This window comes from Phaenicophaeus curvirostris, chromosome 3, assembly GCF_032191515.1.
Source record: "Phaenicophaeus curvirostris isolate KB17595 chromosome 3, BPBGC_Pcur_1.0, whole genome shotgun sequence".
Classification (NCBI taxonomy): Eukaryota; Metazoa; Chordata; class Aves; order Cuculiformes; family Cuculidae; genus Phaenicophaeus; species Phaenicophaeus curvirostris.
This window is the reverse complement of record NC_091394.1, coordinates 5673718-5696487: the sequence shown is the minus strand read 5'-3', so window position 1 is coordinate 5696487 and position 22770 is coordinate 5673718. Positions and strand designations below refer to the sequence as shown.

At 35.5% G+C, this 22770-nt stretch overlaps 1 protein-coding gene across 4 annotated transcripts in view; it reads right to left on the bottom strand.

Annotated features, from left to right (window-relative positions):
• The window catches only part of ZNF236 (zinc finger protein 236), a 73495-nt gene that overhangs the window by 40203 nt on the left and 10522 nt on the right, over nucleotides 1–22770 (bottom strand). For 3 of the 4 annotated variants that reach the window (XM_069853287.1, XM_069853288.1, XM_069853290.1), the window contains exons 2-9: nucleotides 21687–21829; nucleotides 20214–20378; nucleotides 15520–15698; nucleotides 12327–12451; nucleotides 9718–9890; nucleotides 7274–7420; nucleotides 4355–4426; nucleotides 816–1019 (exon numbers count right to left, since the gene is read on the bottom strand). In XM_069853287.1, the coding sequence (XP_069709388.1) occupies nucleotides 816–1019; nucleotides 4355–4426; nucleotides 7274–7420; nucleotides 9718–9890; nucleotides 12327–12451; nucleotides 15520–15698; nucleotides 20214–20378; nucleotides 21687–21829 (1208 nt within the window). The remainder of the gene's footprint in view (nucleotides 1–815; nucleotides 1020–4354; nucleotides 4427–7273; nucleotides 7421–9717; nucleotides 9891–12326; nucleotides 12452–15519; nucleotides 15699–20213; nucleotides 20379–21686; nucleotides 21830–22770) is intronic. The other variant, XM_069853289.1, reaches the window with a different exon arrangement.

The window sequence follows — 22770 nt, the reverse complement described above, 5'->3', positions numbered from 1 at the left end:
AGAAGCCATAGATATTATAAAGAAAAAGGAACAATGATAAACCAAAAAAAAGGCTCAGAAAAGTGCAAAAGCCTGTGTTAACAAATCACTGATCACCAAGGCAACAGCTATGCATTTCTTTTTATGAACATCTGGAAGGGACAGGAGTGTAGGCACCTTTACGGATACTATTGTGACTGGCAAGACATTTGAATCAAATACCTCAAACACACATTTACGTAGGAGATATTTGATCGTTTGGAAGAAAAATGTTTTTGTTTGTTTTTGTTTTTAGTTTTGTACTACAACATGGCCAGTATCAAGGACAGAATAACAGATTAGACAGAACATTGGTAGATCCAGGAAGGAATTTTCCTGCACAAACAGGAAATTTTCAAAAACCCCTTACTAATTCGAAGAAGATACAAGCCCCATATATGTTCTCATTTTTTAACCAGATGAAAATATTTTTCCCCTCTTCAATGTCATCATGTCTTAAGCATGGCATAACTTAAGGTTGTGCCACAAGCTGCTTCTAGGCAACAGAAAAAAAAAGCCAAAGGGATCAATAAAATGTCCATGTATAGGTGTGTACGCCTAAAGGTTTCTTCCAGCTCATGTAATCAATATTTATAATCTTGCTTTTGCAATGTTACACAAAAAGATATCTTGGTGCCTTCCACATCTGTTCAGGAGATCTTTATAATTCTGTCTTGACTCATAAATCACTCAGAAATGCGTGAGGAAAGCTATCACTGAAAATATTGAGAACAAATCTCATGAGGAAAAAAAAAACCACACTGAAATGTAAAGCTCTTCTCACACACAGCTCTTACCTGCAAAATATCCCTATTGATACCCACTGCAATGTTGAGTTGTTGACCAGGTTGTTGAGGCTGGTTATTTTCTACAGAACCTGGTTCTGATAACTCAAGGAGCTGCTGGATGACATCAGTTACAGCCTGCTGACTTTGATGTGCAGTACCTGAAGACACTTGGCTTTCTGTCTGTTGAAGAAGTGGAGACCGAAAATGCGTGGCCTGAAATATACAGCAGTGCATTTGTAAAAGAAGATGAAAAATATGTTATGCTATCCTATGATTCTATGAAAAATATGTATGAAGTCACCTGTTCATTTCCCTTATCTGAAATGTCTGTTAGCTGTCCACAACAAGGATGTCCACTTGTATAAAACAAAGATTTATATAGAGCTGTCATTCAAGGTTTGCTCACTCCACTGAATAAACACTTTTGTATTATCCCTTCATACTTCAAAAATTTCAGTACGCATGAAGCTGTGTCAAAACACTAAAAAAAACCCTGTAAGTCTAAAAAACAAGTTTCTTAATCTTTGATTTGATAACTGTATCTTAGGCTACATTAGTAACAAACTGACAAATAAGGTGATAAAAAGCCTTAGCATTTCTTTTTAAAATCAGAAATAAAGACGACTACTGCTCTCCTTCATTCATGAACTTCTCTGCCTTATAACAAATACCATATACCATTATTGAAACAACTGCTTTCAATCATTTCTTTTACTGCAGAAAAGAGAAATGTACATTTATAAAATGGCTATCCCCAAAATCCTGTTCCGTAAAACACACTGGATGTTTACTTCCAATATTCACTTCTGTTCACTGGATATTTACTTCCAATATTCACTTCTGTTCTCTAAAAAAAAAATTGCTTTCAGGCATGCACATACACAAAAATATATAAAAAGCTACCTTCTTTCAGATAATTTTGAAAAATAACGATCCTCAATTTTATGTGTAATATTTCTTCCAATCTGAAAACTCCCCTGAGACTTTCTTTATACTGACATATTATACTGAGTAGATAAAATTACACTGCTACCATATCTAAGGATGGGTACTTAGAAATATATTTAGAAAAGTTAGCTTGAATCAATTTGTCCAGTGAATTTGATGAAGTATTCTTAATACCTTCTCATGAGAGGACATAAAACAAAACCCTTATCTTGTTTCTCTTGCTTGTGTGCAAGAATAGCACTTACTATTTTGCTTTTTTAACCATTAATCTTTTTTCACCTCACTAGTGGGACAGACGGAAAGATTTCATCCCTTCAGATTCCAGTTCAGCAGAAGTGCTATAAACATTTCAATATGCGTTTTACAAAACACACTATATGCCTTTTTCATTGCAACAAATAGGAACTGAAGCAGTGTTTTACTAAAGAGTGTTACACCTCTTTGTAGAGATCATTCATTTTCTTGAAACAGAATGCAGGGAAGTTCTTTAGTAGAGCTGGAAGTGTACACTAAAATGTCTACAAAATTCTCGAGGCTTCAGCAAGAAAAAAAATGTTAACGATGGACCTGTTCAACATCAACTTTAATTAATGAAAATGTCAGCATTATATGTGTTTAGCCAGTGTGCTCCCGTGTTACACAGCTGTTTACGTACAGTCTCATTTTTTTGAAAGAGAATACACACACGCACATGTATAAAGTTTATTACTGTTACTATTAAGATACCCTGTTCATTATAAGAAGTTTCAGAGGTCTCTTTGTAGGTCTCACTTCAACAACTGATCTTAAAAATCATACAGAGAAAGAAATGTTTTATTACTACTTCATAATTCCCCATTTGTTCAATTAGAGTAGTGGACCTTGTGATCACTCTTGGTCTGTCTGACCTGCTGTGTAATGCAGATCGTGTGACTGTTCTGAATTAATTACTCCAAGCAACTGTACAGAAATTACAGCAGTTCTTTAAATCAAGTAATTTGTTCTGGAAAGTTTTTTGTTGCTGTCCAGCTTCAACAAGTTGCTCTGACAGTAAATTATCGAAACTAAAACTCCATACTTAACTTTAAAGTGTGAATTTGTTTAGCTTCAACCTGCAAAATTTCTCTTCTTTATTAAAGAGATTACAGATTTTTCCCTTTTCTTCAAAACAGCAGATCTAGTCATCCTTAAATATTTTATCTGATGTGCAAAATGGATAAAATACCTTCAATCTCTTCAAGAACAATATACATCATATCGTACTTTAAGAATTCTGATGGCTCTGCTTACTCCTGCATCGTTTAATACAGTTCACGAATAGTGAACACTATAAATAGGCAATAGACAAAAGGAAAAATTCCCAGGATTAAATACAGAGGATATACAAGCTTTTCATGCAAGAAACTATGCAAAGTTTCTTCTCTAAATATGAAGACCAAAACTAACTTTTCCAGGTACGGAAAACCTAACTTTTTGGTACTAATTATTGAATGTATCCATTATCACCTCTTCCATCCCTATTTATAAGGGGAATTTAAAATCCTTGAAAAAATAGCACTCTGCATCAAGTACAGGTAACCACACAATGCAACATGACTGATGATTTTCTTTTTCAACCTATGCTTTCACAGATACAGCACCCCTAAAAACCAAGCATCACCTCTGATACCACTCCTTACCAAGGAAAGTAATTTCAATTGGTTAAAAAAAAAAAAAAGGATTTACTTAAAATAAGCTGCTTTGAAGAACAGTCATTTTTAATACTTTTGAAAGTGTCATAAGAAACAGTGTAACTATTTAATAAAGCAAATGTTAGTAATTAATTAGTTTGCATCACATCTATTCAGCTTTAAGTCCTGGAATATTAAATTCACAGTAAAAGATAAAAAGATAGACCGGTTATGGTGACTTTAAAGCAAAATTGTCACATTTCCTAGTCCTTGGTTTTGTGGATTCTAGAACATGGGAAAATAATCAGTGGCTGAAATTGGGAAGGGGGAATACAAGTCAATTAGTCTGTCATTAAAATACTATACCATAATCTGTAGTTGATAGCTGCAACCAAACATGCCAATGCTCTCACTAACTGGCACATCAAGACCTGCCTGCCTGTACATCAAGACTGCTTGTTACGGGGTTCCAGAAAGCCAGCCCTGTGTTTTTCTGCCCTGGCTTCAAGGTGTCCTCCCCAGCTCCACAGTTCTCCTGCTGCCCAAATTCCAACAAACTCAACCAACACTCACACAGCTCCTTTTCTCTCCACCCAAACCATCGTATGCCTGTGAAGTACAGCCAAAGGGGCAGCATAATCCAGTATTTCAGAGAGTCCTTACTCTCCTCCAGCCTTTTTATACAGGAGAATGTTTGCCTCCAGTTTGAAGACCTAATGAACAAAACTATGTGCAAAACCATGACCATATCATGAATGAAGGAGTATAATCCATTCAAGACCTGTTCCATTCCTAAATATCCAGCCACATTCATGCATTAGCTTACCAAATTATCACAGAGGACCACTGCATAGCCCTTACCACCAGTTAAATGAAAGCTTACAAAAGTCTCTAAAATTTCTTCCACTTTAAGTCTTGATACAAAAATATGACAAGAAGTGGTAGACTTACGTTCTTCCATTTGTTATCAGCAGGTTGCAAAAGATTAGCAGGAGATGTTGTTAAAGGTTGGGTGACAGAGTCCTACAAAGAAATAAAAGTAAAGTATTGTAAGCTTTTGTACAAAAAGAATAAAAACATGGCAAATGCATCTAAAAGTAGCAGAGTTTATTTTCCAATACAGCACAGAGGCTGCAGACAGCAAAAAAGAGACTATAGGAGAGATACAGCAGAACAAACCCACTCATGTGGCTTCATATTCTATAAACATCAAATACACACAAGTTACAGAAACCTACAATTTGGCTATAAACACTGATGCAGCAAAAGACAACCAACCACCTTATAGTAGACATATTTTACAAGATGTACTCATGTATCACACAAGAACGCATTCTTCAGTACCACAGCACCTCATAAGACTGCAGCTTTTGGAATTTGTTTCAGTAATCATTGCTCAGCCTCAGACGTATAACAAGGAATGACAAAGACCTGTGGCAAACTTCAGGTAAGAATTATACTGGAGATTTGTTAAAGAAACTGCAAGTTTTGAGCAGAATGAAGAAGTCAGTTCTCATGAGAACACTAGTGCTAATCTAGGCACGCACCATCTTTCTATAGCAACAAAAAATTCAATCATTAAATCTCTGCAGTTTCAGATAAGAAATTTAAAAATGTAATACTCTTAATATGCAACTGACGCATCAATTATTATCTTCACTCCTTGTTAAACTTATCGGCATCTGTTATTAGAAACTTTTTTCCTCCTGTTTTGCCTATCCCATTGCAGGGAGACATTCTTCATTTCTCTCCTCCTTCATGCAAGCATAGAAATATGCATGCAGCAAAGATTGTAACAGCCTTCCATGATATCAATATGCAATACAAATTGAAAACGATCAAGCAAACCAAATCACGAAAACCAAAGCTGGACAGGGAAAGCAAACACAAGATAGCATGAAGGACTCCTCTTCCATTCTGCTTTTAAGATTAGGCTTGTGAATGTAGAGATGTCCTAAAAGACAGAGATTATACGTATTTGCAAGCAAATGGAACACACTAATTCTTTTTTTCTATTAGTTAACCTGAAGGGACAAAGAGCATCTACCATTCAAAAACCCTTCATTGAATTTGAAAAAGAAAAATGGTTCTCCAAACAACACTAGTAGACATTTGTTTTCAACAAGATACAGCTGCATAATGAAATTGAGACTTTGAATTTTAAATCTTCTCTTCAAAGTCTGATGTTACTTGTCATTAAAAGCACAGAACCTGGAAATGATGCAAAACAACGCAGAATAAGGGTAGAAAAAGTAGTTCTAAGAAAAAAAAAAATGTACTGTGATACATTAAATATGCACAGGCTCAAAAAATAAAATAGCCTTAAGAAATCAAAAGCAATTTCTGAAATTTATCTTCTTGTACCTTGGTAAAAAAACCCCAACACTCACTGTTTCCAATAAAGGTAAGATTTTTCCTTTACGATCTGTCAAATAAGAAGCTAACATTTAAAACAAGTTATCACAAACACTCACTAGAAGAATCTACTATGTCTTGATACGGACTAGAATTATATAAACACACTACCAAAAGTCTTTGGCACAATTTCTCACAGCATTCTCTTAGAGAAGCTGGTGGCTCACGGATTAGATAGGTGTAAATTTGTAGATTACACCAAACTGGGTGGCAGTGTCGATCTGCTTGAGAGCAGGAAGGCTCTGCAGACAGATCTGAACAGACTGGGTCAACGGGCTGAGGTAAATTGCACAAGATCCAGCAAGGCCAAGTGCTGGGTCCCACGCTTGGGACACAACAGCTCCGTGCAGCACTACAGGCTTGAGGAAGAGTGGCCAGAAAGCTGCTCAGCAGAAAGGACCTAGGGACATTGGTTCACAGGCAGCTGAACATGAGCCAGCAGGGTGCCCAGGTGGCAAAGAAGGCCAACAGCATTCTGTCTGATATCAAAAATGGTGTGGCCAGCAGGACTAAGCAAGGAATTGTTCCCCTGTACTTGCCACTGGTGAGGCCGCACCCTGAACACTGCGCTTATTTTTAAGCCTCTCAGCAGAAGGAGGACACTGAGGTGCCGCAGTATGTCCAAAGAGCAACAAAGCTGGTGAAGGGTCTAGAGCAGAAGTTTTATGAGGAGCAGCCAAAGGAACTGGGGCTCTTCAGCTTACAGAAAAGGAGTCTGAGGGGAGACTCGATGGCCCCCCACAACTACCTGAAAGGAGGTTCTAGTGAGGTTGATGCTAGTCTCCTCTCTGAAATAAGAAGAGATAGGATGAGAGGAAATGACCTCAAGTTGCATTAGGGGAGGTTTAGATTGGATATTAAGAAAAATTTCTTTAACGAGAGCGGTGAAGCATTGGAACAGGCTGCCCAGGGAAGTGGTGGAGTCTCCCTCCCAGCAGACATTTAAAAAAAACATAGATGTGACACTTGAGGACACGGTGTAGAAGGCATGGTGGTGTTACACTGATGGTCAGACTGGATGATCTTAGAGGTCTTCTCCAGCCTTTACGATTCTATGAACAATTTCTGAAAATGAGTTAAAAACTAACATATAATTTGAATAGTTCCAGATTTCTTGTTCCAGCATTATTTTTATGTTATCTGCGGTGGAAACCTTTCCTCCCCACACAGTCTGTAAGCACCAGAATTATATTTTACTTAGCTGTAGAATAAAACGTTGGGTTTGCATCTAAAGCCTCAAACTGTAAATTTTTTTTTTTGCATACATTTGGCCAATTTACATTCTGCCAATATCTGATAATGCAAATCAATTAAAAAAATGACACAAGACTTTAAAAAGACAAAAACCAGCTACAGGTCTATTAGTTCTAACCTATCTAAAGAATTACTGGAATTAAGATATAAATGTAATTAAACTCTTAAAGGCATTTCCACAACATACCAAGCAAAGCTTACCGCTGTAACATGCGCTACATCTGTTGAAGAGCTTGCAGAATTCTGTGGACCACCCATGTGCATCTTGCTGATATGTGTATTTAAACTACCCAAGTTTTTGAAGACACAGCTACATTCTGTACAGTTGTATGTAGGGCCATTCTTCACCTTCAATAAAACAAAAAAAAAATTAAGTAAATCTTCTGTAAATCTACCAATTTTTTTTTTTTGCAATAATTATCCACATAACAAATACACTATGGGGTTATGAGAGCTAAAATGGTTTATTTTTTCAAGTTACTGATATCCAGTTATGGAAGTAGTCTGATACCTCTCAGATATCAAGTCAACTGTAATCTACATGCACGAATGTCATCTCCTATTACCAGTATTCAACACTGGAAAGCATCAGAGAGCAAAAGAAATGTCATATGGCAAATGAGGTCTCCCTTTTCGCTCTCAATTTCCTACCACTACACACATCGAAACAAAACCAAAATGCAACTTTATCAGATGTCCCTAAAGAGGCAATATCATAACTAGAAGTCTGTACAAATGGAAATATGAAGAGAAATAATGCAGATAAGTTATCTTCAAATTTTGGCTCTCTTCTCTTTACCTTTGCAAATATACCTTTTACAAATTAAAAAAAAAAACACAGTCCATTTTCCAGGTCAAAGCAGAATGAAGGTGAATTAGATTGGACCAAAGGCCATAGGAACTGCACAAAGGAAAAAAATGCCACTAAAAAACCAACACAGTGAAGGGCAAGAAGTTTAATATATAGTTCGAACTGAACTTGAACACACAGGATGAGAAAGTGAACAGCAGCCACTTATTTGGGACTTTCAAGCAAAGGGGTTGAGGTAATTAAAGGACCTACATTTGCAGATTCCAACCATCCTCACTTGCCCCTTCTCCTCGGTCTATAGCACAGCTGTAAGAACCAGTGCAGTACTTTCAATACGTACAGAACCACAAAATCTTCAAAAGAAAATAGCTGCTTGCAGTAGAGTATGGATTTTCGTATTTTCTGACATTTTCTTTAACTGGTAATAAGGCTTCAGAAAGAGGTATCAACTAATAAAATACAGGTATGACTAAAAAGTGATACATAAAGTGAGAATCAATCTGTTTCATTGTCAACTGTAACGTTATTTCATGACTGCCTCAGGATAAAATGAAGTATTAGAATTCTGCATGCAGTCTTGAAGGAAACAGCAACAGCAAGAAAAAAAAAAATTCAAGATACTATCCAAGCCAGTAACTAAAATGTAGGCTCAGGATCTTAAAACAGTATAAGACATGACCAAGAGGCAGCATTTATTCAAAATCCCTTACCCTACAACTCACTTTTTTCATTACAGAAAAACAAGGTAACAGAGAAAAGTGAAAAATTATTTTCAGCTTGATCCCAATCCCGTAATATTTAAAAAAAAGAAAAAAATCAACATAAATTCTGAAATTAACACTGGTGCATTTTTTAATGTAACAAAAGCTATCAAACAGAGCTGTGAACAGTGAGGAAGATGAGTCACACAAACCATATGAAACAAACATATGATTTAATGTAATTAAGCATAATACAAAGGATTGAGATGTATTTAATGAAAGACCACAATCTGAAAGTAAGGAACTAATACACTAAAAGGATCTTTCATAAAAAATCCAGTAAGCAAAGTCTATTGTCATAACACAAAAGTGGAAATCAAGAAAGCAAATCTCACTTAGTGGAAAGAATGAGAGCAGAGATGATAGTCTGCAGGAGGGCAAAAAAAGAGAAAAGACAGAAAAAGCTGCCTCTATCAGTTTATACCTTTCAAATCAAAACTAGTGGCACAGCTAACGTTGCTCACAAGTCTATATGACATTATCATAGAAGTACAATTTGAATTTTAAAAGCTGTCTGTCACAAAAAATAATCAGCATGAAAACGTCTGACACAACAATGTTTTTAACCTCATTTTGGAATTTTCTTCTACTTGTAGCTGAAAAAAGCCCTGAAAAAGGCTGCAAGATAAATACTTGAAAGACAAATTGCAAATATACTCTATGGTGGAGTTAGTGGGTAGCTGTTTGGCCTTGAAATATTTCACCATTTTCTGCTTTGCTGCTTTTGGCTTACTTTCATCTGACTCTAGCCCTCATTCTCCCAAGACTGACACAGGTACGTTTTCATACACCTAAACCTACTGATATAATTTATTAATCTACTGGTATATTGAAAAGACAATGGTAAAAGAAGGCTTTGCTACTTATCCTAAGTATACATTTATTCAGATTAAGCTATTTTGGGATATCTTGCAAGTAAAACCAAAAAATTAGAATCTATACTACAGAAGAAAATCTATATTGGTTGCAGAAAGCACCACAGAGCACAGGAACAGCAAACAGGACAACTTAAATACTGAAAATTAAATAAGCAGTATATTAGCGCCAACCACTTCATGAGTAATTGTATTTACCTCTGAATGAACTCTCTGTATGTGTGACTGAAGATTGCCTTTCTGAGAAAAGGCTGCAGGACAAAAGGCACAAGCATGGGGTTTTTCACCAGTGTGCTTGATCATATGAGTCTGCAATGCCCCCTTCTGGTTAAAGGCTTTTCCACATTCACTGCATTTAAAAGGTCTTTCACCTGAATGGGAAAAACAAAAAAAAAAAAAGATGTGGAGTAAGAGGTTTTAAATTAACATTAGCAGTTTCCTGTATCCAAACGAAACACTGTATCAGTTAAATACTGCATATAGGTATCTGTGCATACACAAACACAAAACATACACTATTTGGTCTTTTGACAACAAAATTTTTTACCTTCTTCACCAATCTCAGCATCCACGCTGATGAAGATGCAGCTTTTTAAAAGTCTTACAACCTAGCTGACGATCATCGGTTAACATGCATAAAATAAATGAAGTGTATTATAGAATTATTTGGAACAGCTTCCCTCAGCCTGTGGTTTGGAAGACCTCAAAATTTGCTATGCAAAACCACAGGGGGAGAAGAAAAATGGGAAAAGAAAAACCAAAACACACACGTGCCATTCTTTGACACCAAATCTATAAAATGCATATAACAGCATGGAAACAAATGGTGGAACAGAGGGTTAACAGAGTTAACCTTTTATTTAGTTTAACATGAAAGAGTCTTACTAAAAGGATGGGCTGTGGTTCACACTCCAGAATAAATATTAATGGCCATTTGTTCTTTACAACCATCTATAGAAAATGTGCATTAAAATAATGTTTTTATTGCACGAGAAGTTGTACAGGCGTGCTCAAAAAATAATTTTAAAACCTGATACGTTCATATTCCTACTGAAAATTAAAGAAAATCTACACGGCATCATTACAGGAATGCTACATCACTATGTCCTGATTTACATGTTCTCAGTGCTGCGCATACTTAATTATTTGTACATATGAACAGATTAGCCACAAAAAACTCCTTAGAAATCATAAGTAAAACATAATAGAACTGCATTAATATATTACAAAGCTACATATTTTAAACACAGATATAAAGAAAAAAGTTCAGCTTCTTACAAACACGTGTCTTAACTGACTACTGGAAATCTCCACTGTGAACTAACTCAGTTATAACTCTTTTCTCTTAGTGAAACAGTTTAGCTGTGGTAACTCACCACAACCTTGAGAACACATAACACTTGGATTTTGCACGTTTCTATAGCAAAAACACTATGAGCATGCTGTACATTGCCTGCTACACCAATAAGTCCTAGCATGTGCTAAATACTATGCACACTAAAGCAGTTTTAATGAACATTTTTATGACTTACAATTACATAGCTGTAATTACAACTAGTTTAAAATAACTAATTCTTAACTAAATTCACATGGTTTAAAATAGAAGTAGCTATTTTCTGAAATAGATTACAAGCATATAACTCCTAGTATCAACTCCGAAGGAATGTGTATTTTCTGTTCTGCTGCTTATGGCTTTTAAAGATGCTTTCAGGTCTGCAGGTTTTAACTGTGCATTTTTTTAATACAGATTAAAACGCAGAACATTGATTCAGTGTTCATCTTGAAGTACAGAGACAAAACTCATTTTGGGCTTTCACAGGTATAAGGCTTAGCTTCACTAATAGCTGCTGGAAGACACATGGAAGTTTTGCTTCAGGTTAAGTCTGCCTATTTAAGTAAACTTCTTTATAAAAACTAAATCTTAATTCTAGTGTGGAAAGGTGGAATTTCTGTGTTTCTCACGTGTATCTTCATAAAATACAGACTTGGGAGGGGGAATGAAGCGCTCATTCCTTAGTTATTAATACGGGAATTGCGATCCCCGAGACTTAATTTTTTTTCCCCAAAGGGTTTAAGTGCTTGAAATTAATGCCTATGAACAAAGAAGTATGGCAATTAAGACAGTAATGTAATGCTGTACATGTAGCACAGACATGCTTTTTAAAAATTAAAAGACTGTATTCAAAATTCTTTAAAGCACAGTTGTTCTTTCCTACATATCTTCAGCACCTCAAGCAATTGGATGCCAGACAGATTGCCTGCAGATTTAAACTAATAATATACGTTACAAATTAAATGAGTACTTACTAGCTATTTGGAACTTAAAATGACTTGCCATCATGTGCAGATTGGGACTACATTTTCTGTCTATCGTTTCCCAGTACACAAATGTCTTTTTACTCTTCAAAAGAACTACAAAAGCTCTTGAATTTTTGGAACCTGTTCTCTGATGTAAGATTTCATTTACAGTTCCTGACTGGCCCTTTTCTAGGTATTCCAATTTTAGGACCCACTGAAACCTTTAAGTACCAAAACCAGTATTCTGTAAGAAATGGCATCTGTAAAGTACTTAAAATTTCCAGATGTAGAATATCAGGAATAGTTAAAAGGGCTTTTAAAAACATATGTATTTCCTAAGCAAAAAAATCGCATAGAATGTTTTAAATCAACAGGTAACAGCATGTAACAAGCCAGATGTATTAATACTCCTTCAAGTCCCAGCTGGGAAAACACTATTTAGCATGTCACAGATTAATTGAATTTTGTAAGACAAACGCAAACTAAAATAATTACCTCCACAGTCTTACCTGTGTGTATCCTAACATGTCGTGTTAACTGACTTGGCTTCTGGAACGTCTTTCCACAGTGCGGACAGGAATAGGTAAACCCACTTCTGTCAATATTTCTGTTGTAAGACCTGGTATTTGATACCCTGTCATTTAACGAAAACAAAATCAACAGAAGAAGCAATTTAAATAAAATTCTTTTAATCCTAATATTAAACATGATTTTGATTAAGCCAATTCTACCTCATCATTTTTTCACATTCAGTGTAAACCTGATGATAATTTATATTAACAGCTGCAACAGTTAAAAACTAAATTCTTTAATGACAGTTAAAGAACAAAGTAAATGAAGTGCCTTTCTAAGATCCTACAAGAATCAGACAGTTATTTCTGTAATAAAATAGATACTTCTTAGAGGCTCTAAAGGCACATGTACTGTAAATTGTCAGAAGCATACAGTGACGTGGGAACTTTCAACTCTGTGCAATTTTCTTTCTGTTGCCAGAACATAGCAAGACTTTTGCTCTTAACTAGAATAGGAAGATCTCATAAACAGGAGAATAAACGCAGTTGCTGCAGTCTAACAAGAACAAGATAAGAATTTAACAATCCCAAAATTCATCACTGCTCCTCAAATACAAATCACAATAATCTTCGCAGAGACATGGTAACAGGTGAAAGAATCCCATAACTCACTTCCCTGCAAATAAAACCTGTTAGCGTAAATGACTGCTGAAAAACAGCAACATGGGAAAACCAACAACTGATTTTATGTTGGAAAAAAAAGAAAAAACAAAAACTTAGCAGATATTAAAACACCATTAGAACAGCTCAGCTAAGAAGGTGAAACCAGTAGGCAGCGTGGTAGCTCAAACACTCCAGTTTCTCTTGTGCCTGAGTATTTACACCTGTATACTACTCCAGATTTTTGCACTGCCTAAAGCTACCTGAAATTATACACATTTAAATACCTGGTGTTTTTCTGAACAACTGAGAAATCAGAATTAGCTCATGTGAAGCAGATGTACAAAATACACCTCCACCTTGAAACACAAGCTGGTATAACAATATCAAAAAACAGAAGGGCAGTAACAGTCCACGCGTAACATAGAAATCATTAAACTTCTGCTCAAATGATACATATTTCTACTCTAAGAAAACATATATTCACTATCTATTTAAAGGAAAGCACATTTTCCTTTCCAATTACTTCAAACAAATATTACACGCATTTTTAAACTTTTTATACTCTTGCAGAGCAAGCATAGAGTTTGGCTAATATATTTTAATTTTATGTATTAAATATATCTATCAAAATTTATTGAAACATCTAAAGTAAATTGACTGCAGATTTAAGAGCAGAAAAAGAATAGCACAGATGTTGGATCCTCCTCTTTCTTCATCTCAGGACAGATCTAGACCAGCCTGATTGTCAGTATATGCTCTCTGATGAGTGACAACACCTGTCTGAACATAGCTGTGGCATTTTAATCAAGGAAATAATATCCAATCTTGAGACAACTGCAGGGACAGTCCTTCAAGGTCAGATCACCTTCTAAAGTATTCCTTCATTTAGACACTATTTTCTTTTCAACAATGGTAGATACTAAGTTTAAAATGCAACTTCATAATATTTTCCATACAAATATTTCAAACACAAAATAAACACCTTTTGGGGAAGGAAAAGTGCAAGCACTATGAAAAAAAACCTGAAGTGAACACAGTTCGTTATAATTTTCAATCCTAAAAATCTTTTGAAGCTTATTTTACAACAAAAAAAAACCAAGAATCAGATAGTAATGTTTTTAACTACTGATGTATGTCTTTGAACTTTATAACTGTCAAACAGGTTAAGTCAAATGTTAACTTTTCACAATTCACCAGAATACTATGAAAGGACTGTGTCAAAAAAAAAAAAATCAGAATGTCTGTGTTTTTCTTTTCTAAATCATTTCTACAGGAACACAGAAAGCAGAGTGGGATCACTTATGCATTCTTTAACGTGGCTCACATACATGGGTTGCTGGTGAAAGGACAGTAAAGCACTGTTATGGACACTAGGTTTTTGAACACAAATATAGTACATTTTTACATCTGAACCAATAAAATAAATCTCACAAGGAAGCTCTGAAGTCAGAAATAATCCATATTTAAGGAAACAGATTACTGCGAGGCACTTATATAAGAATGCAGCATGCATAATACTGTCTCAAAATTGTAGCCATCATATGAGATTCACTCATCCATGCTTTATTTATTCATGCCAACTTACACAGATGTGCACAACAAGAACATTTTCTTTTGTGTAGTAATATATAACTCAATAGAAACACAACTTCACCTCAATTTTCAAATTGCAAATGGAAATTTACGGCAATAGTTTTTTAGACCTTGTAGAACACAACTATTAAGATCTCACAACCTGCATCGTCTGCTAATAAAAATAATTGGAAATAACCTATACTTGTCATTTTTAAATATATTCTTTCCCATCTGTTTTTTATAGAAACACAATAAATATTGAAAGAGAGATCACCTGTCAAAAATCTTAGGCTTTTTTTACTACATAAACTACACTAACAGAAGTTTTTCTTTCTTCTAACTTGAAGCAATTTTCACCTTCCAAACAGTGAAGTAGAACTACAAAGACGAAAGAAAGGACAGAACCAATTTTTACTGACCATAAGACCAACACTTATTTGACCTGTTTTTTCCCTTCATTTTTCGCCTTTTCAGATTTACGAGAAACTCGGAGCAAGTTGTGCTAATGACTTCTTGCAAAAGATAAGTTGCAAGGAAAAAATTATTTCTTTGCAAGAGGTATATATTAGGATTTTTGCAAATACAGTAACGCGACATAAAATCAGTATACTTTTTTACTTCAAAGTACACCCATTAGCCTTTAAAATCACAAATAAACACTTCAAAAAGCACTCCATCAGAAAAACTTTGTGTTTACAAATAGCTAGCAGATGGAACTATGCTTAGTATGGGTCCCTAAATATGAAAGGGGACAGGAGGGGAGGGCTCCAAAAATAACCACCTACTTTAGCAAGGTTTTCAAAAACAAACACCACTTCATAACTGCATACCAAAGAGAAGTGATCTGCATGGATCATGGTACTTTGCTGACTGGAAATGCTTCTCTTGCTTCCCCCCGCTATCACAATAAAAGAAATATCTGCTCATTTTCTTACAATCCTGTGATAATCACCTTATTTTATAGTGAGTTTTCATATGCTCCTTTAGCTGTGAGGAAGTTTCAAACTCCTTTTTACAAGACTTGCAGCTGTGGATCCTACTGCCTGCCAATTCTTGACGATGTTCTTCCATGTGTATGGTCAGCTGACTTTGTAAAGTAAATTCATCTCCACACTCTGAACAGATAAGGTTCTGAAACAGATAATAGAGACTGATTTTTCAAGAGATTCTCCAACAGCAGTAGACTTGCACAAGCTTGGCTCAAGAAGATAAAGGTATCCTTCAAAGGGCATTGCCAGCTGGCAACAAGGGACAATATAAGTACACAAGTGAAACTCTGACAGCCCCATAACACAAATCACGAACAGTAATCACTGCGAGTTTGTGGTAATATTTATATTTTAAGAAATTCCATGAAACTGAATTCTAAAAAAGTTCATACAGCAGTAGAACACTAGCAGTTCAGTACCATCCCTCCCACCACTCCACGTTTCCTTGGGAGGCTAGTTCAAGATGCACTCAGAAACTTATCCCAGTGCCATTACACTACGCTTTACATGAGCATTTGTTAAAATAAACCCACAGCTTTCTAACCAGAAAAATCTTAGCTGTAGATTCAGGGATATCACACTTTTACTGTTTAAAATGATACAGATTGTCAATTTTGAACACTAATCCCACCACAGTTACTACTGACTTTCTCTTAAGCTATCTTCACAGGAAATAGAACAGGAATAAATAGGGTCACACTGTGCTTTTGACAGATATCACTTCAGCCCATTAATTTTACAGCAGTGTTAAACATACCACTTTCCAGTTACATTAATATTCCATGCCATTTATAATGGAAATCATACTTGTAATGTTTAATGCAAAAGCACTGCCATTTCTCTGTAATTCAGAGGAAGAATCAAAGTCAAACATTGTTTCAATTAAAACCAAAAGCTCTGCATCTGACTTCTTTTTGCTTTTCAAAACCATTGATTTCTCAGAGAAACTTTATTTTAAAAATCTAGGCACAGATTTAAGAAAGTGTTGATAAATCTTCACCATCTCTTCAGCAATATAGGTTCCTTACTGGTGTGTATAAGCAACTTCAGGCAGTTTTCAGTTCATTTTTCAATTGCAATAATCACTGCAAATGGAAATATTTTTCCTCCCTATTTTTTTGCCTCTTTGAACAATTAACAGTGGATAAAAAAAAATAAAGTGTTCATTTAAAGATATTGACAAGAATGGTTTTATCAAGAGAAACAAAAATATACAGTGCTGGTTTTAAAATGCTTTGACAATAAATTTGTTCCTTAAGTCTGAAAAAAGAAAATCTACAATATCACCAGATGTTTACATACTAACACTTAAAATATTTCATTTCATTGAAGCACTTGAGATTTACCTTAAAAATGACTTAACTAATCTAACCTAGAGATCATTATTACCTGACTCAGGTTTTAGTGTGAGACAATAAATAAATGTTACTTCATTTTCCAGGACCTACACTCAAATTAGAATACAACAAATTTGGTTTATGATTATATAAGCGGGGGAAAACGATCTAAAGAGGTCCTTCATACACACATTATCTATGACATTAAGTTGTTACTACACATATTCTGTTAAGCCATTTCCACAAACAAAAAAATAGCCTAAGAAGTAGTACTTAAGACAACAGAATTCTATGCATTTATATTCATTACTGTAGAATTCGTTGTAGGAAAGCAGGGACGTGGTGAAATAAAGAAAAAAAAGTATAAAAAACCCCAGCAATATATCAAACCCAATAGCCTCTGTCTGGAAAAGGCAACGCCAGATTTACTTCTTTTGCCCCTTGAGCAAACAAAAAAACCCACTATCACACACAGAGCAAGTCACTGCACATTGTTAATCTCATTATAGTTAAACCTGCCTTCTAACTTTAAACAAAAGAGGCTGTTTGTACCTTGTTAGATAATACTTAAAATTCCCAAACTAGAAAAAAAAAATTTTAGAAAGCTTTACTCATCTAATTCTGCCTTTATTCACCATCTTTATCTTATCAGATGCAATATCTGAATGAACACTTTGGAACGCACCATTTCCACCACTTTAGTATCAATGATTCCTACCACCCGTGAAAGATTTCATTCAAAGAGCATTTTTTTCAAAGATCATTGCTCCCAAATTATAAAGACAGGACAAATAAAACACAATGAATATCCTTAATAAAAAAAAAAATCCAGACAATCAGAATTTTTTAATAATGGAATTTTCATTCTATATCCACCAAATACCACTTTTAAGTTTTTCAACATATTAAGGTTCTCCTACAGCCCTAAAAAAACTCAGGCTCATAGAGAAAGAAGACAGTTTTAATGTTATAAATCAGAATTTTTCAGTTTGCATTTAGCATTCCTGTCTCACCAAGTCAAAAAGGACCACTGTCCGATTCCACTGATGAAATGGACAAAACCAAGAATCCTCTACAAGGTCAGGCATATTTACACAGGGTATGTTCTCCATGACTTCTTAAAAGAAAGAATCCTGAAAGTCATGGAATTTCAAACCTGGGTTTTTATTTTCTGTTACGCTAGTTTATCACACAAAAATGACTAAAGAACATGAGGATAGAAGTTAGTTTCTTGCTAAACAAATCTAAATTGCTCAGCAAATCCCTTCTAGAACTTCTCACGGGAGCGAGCAGTCATGAAAATCTGTATTTCAAGACAGATATGCTCTCCCAAACCTAACTGGATAGCTCAAGAAGGTCATTACATCAGTTCTTGTTACTGTCCTTCTGCACATAGCTGTAAGAAAACCTCATTGCTAAAGCACAAAGCAAACCTAAAGGTACTCAAACCTTAGCTTTGGGCAGCAGTCTCCCTAAACGTCACATATGAGTATTTCTCTCTGCTCCATTTTCAGATTTTCAGCCTTTCTAACAGCAACAGTAAATAAGTAAAAGCTGTTAGCAGGGACAACGTACTCCACTGACAACTTCCTATCCTGCACATTATGAAAGGCTCCTGAACGGCACCTACTGCCATATTCAACCCTCTCTGCTTTAAGTTCAAATTCCATCTCTCCTACAGGCCCAGTGTGTAACTACCCAGAAAGTCATTCTTGCAGTATCCTGACTTTCTTACATTTATCTGTTTCATCACAGAATTAGAACAGTACAAGAATATATTCATTAGCAACTGAAAGGTGTTAATACAAGTTTAATTTTTAAGCTACTGATTGAATTCTAAATTGAAAGGCATCACACAACCTATTCTTCTGACATCTGCACTATGTATCAAAAGAGGAGCAGCTGAAGTGGGTAAAAAAACACCCAGTGATAGAAATGAATACTAAAAATCAGTCTTAGGCATCTTTCTTGGTGCTCAGTTTCCTAATTCTGGTATTTTCAGCAATGCATAAATGAAGTTTCTTCAATAAACACCCATTAAACTCTGCATCATTACAGATACGTTAACATGCAACAAAATTGCCCACAAGTCCTCTCATTTCAACTTGGTTGTATACATGATAAAATGCAAATTGACAACAAGATTAAAGAAGGAATACATTCTCTACAGATGGCATTCCCTGCCTGGTTGAAGGAAAAATGCAAACGCCTAACATAGAAAACCCACTGGTAAAAACTGCTTCTAGCTGCCTGCAGTTGGTATGGAGAAACATACAATCATTACGTTTGCGATTAGAAATCTTGCAATAAAAGCGCACACTTGACTCAGCTCAAATTCTACAACACAAAGCACAATTTTAAAAGAGCCTTCACAGGAGGAAAACTTGGTGTTCTGGGCAGTATAATCAACTCTAGCAACTGCAGTAATGCACTAATGACTATGAAGTGTGTAAAATACGAGGGAAAGGCTGTGGATGTATCTTCTTGGACTTCAGTAAAGCCTTTGACACAGTTTCTCATAGCATCCTGCTTCGGAAACTGTCACCTCTGGCCTGGACAGGCAAACATTCTCCTGGATGGAAAACTGGTTGGCTGGCCAGGCCCAGAAAGTGGTGGGAAATGGAGTTAACTCCAACTGGAGGCCAGTGACAAGTGGTGCCTCCAGGGCTCAGTGCTGGGTCCAGCCCCATCAATGTCTTTATCAATGACCCAGATGAAGGCATTGAGTGCACCCTTAGCAAGTTTGTGGATGATACTAAGCTGGGTGGAAGCGTGGATCTGCTGGAGGGTAGGGAGGCTCCAAAGGGATCTGAACAGGCACTGGCAGAGGCTGCCCAGGGAGGGGGTTGAGTCACCTTCCCTGGAGGTATTTAAGGGATGGGGGGACGAGGTGCTGAGGGACCTGATTTAGTGTTTGATAGGAATGGTTGGACTCGATGATCCGGTGGGTCTTTTCCAACCTGGTGATTCTATGATTTAATCAATGCCTCACAAAAATGGAAAATGAAATTGTGAGAGGGAAAGAAACAAGCAAAAGAACAACTCAAAAAAGTTGATGGGAGTTCTAAATAAAGGAACAGCTTTGTGATGCAAGAAATAGATGGTGAAAGCGTCTCACCCTAACATCCGCTATATATATGCTTATATCCACTGTATTAATTTCTGCTACTATTATTAAAGCAAAGTCCCTAGTAAGTTTTGTATTTCTTCTGGATGAGACCATTTATTCAATCCTCCAATTTCAAGTGCATAAGTAAGCGATTAAGTACAACCATTATGGCATCTTTCCACAATTTAAATTTTGACATTTAATTAATTACCTCTTCTTTCTCATGTAGCATTATATGAGCCTTCAGACTGGCAACTCTGGAGAACTTCTTGTTGCACACAGGACATGTAGGTTCTTCACCATTATGAGTACACTTATGAAGTGTCAAGTTGAATTCAACATTAAATGACATTGGACACTGGTCACATCGGTGAGGCTGTTTGTTAAAACCACAAAAATAAAGACAAAATTCAATCTTTCCATAAGTACTTACAGCCTAGGTGACATAAAATAAAAATGTTTAGAATTAGAAAAGGGCAATAAAAATACCTACATATGATAATGATCCTTAATAATACCAGTTTTAATTATTTACTGTTCTTTGCATCTCGCTACTGAAAACACAAATACAGCACTTCAAAAGCACATGGGGAAAGAAGGTAGGGGAACTAAAGAAAGCAGAGACTCAAAACAGACTGTCTGAAGAGACTGAAGTTAACAGGAGAAAAGAATGAGCAAGAGACTGATATAAACTTCCCTTATTTACTGAGACTGTGAATTCTCATTAACCAAAATTAATAACTGAACCAGCAAAGAGCTTAGTTTATGCTAGGACTGACTGTTCTTTAGTGAGTATCAGCACAATCAGTTCTCATTCTTTGAGAGCATCTTCTATTTTAGAAATAGAGGCTGCTACACAAACATGCAATAGCATGATTTTCACAATATCAACTTCCATTTTTTATATATCAACTTCACAACACAAACTTGTGTAAGTAGTTCTTTGCATACAAGAATTATCACCTCAAAGTCCAACATTTTGTAAAAAATAATCTGTACCTACAGCTACCTCTAACACTAATAAAACTATTTTTCCATTACATGTAGTTGTAGCTTTGTGAAATAGAAACCAAGGAACAGAAATGAAGTGTTTCAGGTTACAGTTGAAACCTGTAACAAAAGCACCATTTAAAGTCAGTCCAGTCTTAATCACATATCTGTATTTTTCTCATTCTTTCCTGAATTTGATTAGCTTCATCACTTCAGCCGATTACAAACCTACTGACTAATGCACACGTACTAGATTAGTTAGCTTGGCATTACTGGAAACAGCTATGGGACTATCAGGATCCAGTTAATCCATGTAAACATTACTTTATTTCTGTTGCCAATGTGTAGAATTAGTTTGTAACTTCAATTTAAAAAACTCATACATTTTCTCACCTACCTGAATACTACGTAAATCAAAGACAACAGCTAAAATTAAAAATTACTGAACTGGAAACAACAATCTAACTAAATGTCATCAAAGTAAGGAAGGGTCTGTCTCAAAGGAAATACAAGGAAACATGAAAGAGACTTCATTAAACCCTGGGGTTCCCCGAGTAGTAATTACTAGCGATATGATTCTATGATATGATAAAGAAAACTGAAAACAATTTCTTGTGTTACCTTTACTTGTCAGTATATGAAAATATAATTATACACTGGTATTTTCTAAGTTTATATCTACTAAAATTCCTACCTTGTCATTTTGCTCATGATCCCTCATATGGCGCTGGAACTGGGTCTCTTTTGGAAAAGACAGCAAACAGATCTCACACTTATGGCAGTTTGGTACTTGGTAGAGAAAATCACTGTCCTCAGTATTCAGTATCAAAACACCATCTACAAAATAAGCATTGACACATTTGTATGCAGATACATTTCTTATAATTTATTGCAAAAATCAGAATTCTTTGAAGCAGAAACTATTCAAACTCCTTTAAGATTTTAACTTACACAAAACTCTAAATTCACTGGATCCTGAAGATCTCAGGCATAAAAATTACTGCTTCCACTGACACATGATCAAAGGAACATATTCATGCCTCTAACTGTCAGGGGCTAACGAGATAATTAATCACCTTATCCTAGTAATTTGAAATAAATTCTTTCTACACTTCATAAATACTCATCAGCTTTGCACCAAAATAAAATGCTGCCAAATACACTAGGCATAAGCAAGATATTGCCAGGAGTTACTTTTAATAATATTACATCATGTGTTTCTAAAAAAAACCCCACTTTAAATACAACATAGTCAGCAGTTCTGACTAAAGAGACTCTCTGCCCTCCCCTGCTCCTTTCTCTCCTTTTTTCATTTAAAAAAAAATTCAGGTATCTTTTCTTTCTTCTACTTCTGGCAGTGTAAAACCTTTAAGAGATACCTTTACAATTGTAAAACCAACGCCAATGTTTCAAATTGCTGAGAGATGCAATAAACTGCCAAACTGTGTACGCATGAATTCAGTGGAGAAAAATATTATTTTTTAATAGACCCAGCCTAAGCCCACAGTTTTCTTGTTATACAAGATGCAAGATTCTACGTTCTATTAATGTTTTCCATATAGTGCAATATCCAAATTAAACACATTTTACATTTGAGAAGATCCTATACTACTAAGGAAGTTAAAGTTTTTCTTAAATAAAGCTAAGAAAAGTAATTGGAAGGAGGAGTTACAGTATGTAAGATCATTCAAAGCAGTTTTAATAAAACAAAATAAAAATCAATTGACTTGTGCTGCAGATTAAGGACATAAAAGAGAAAAAAAACCCCACAGAATCGC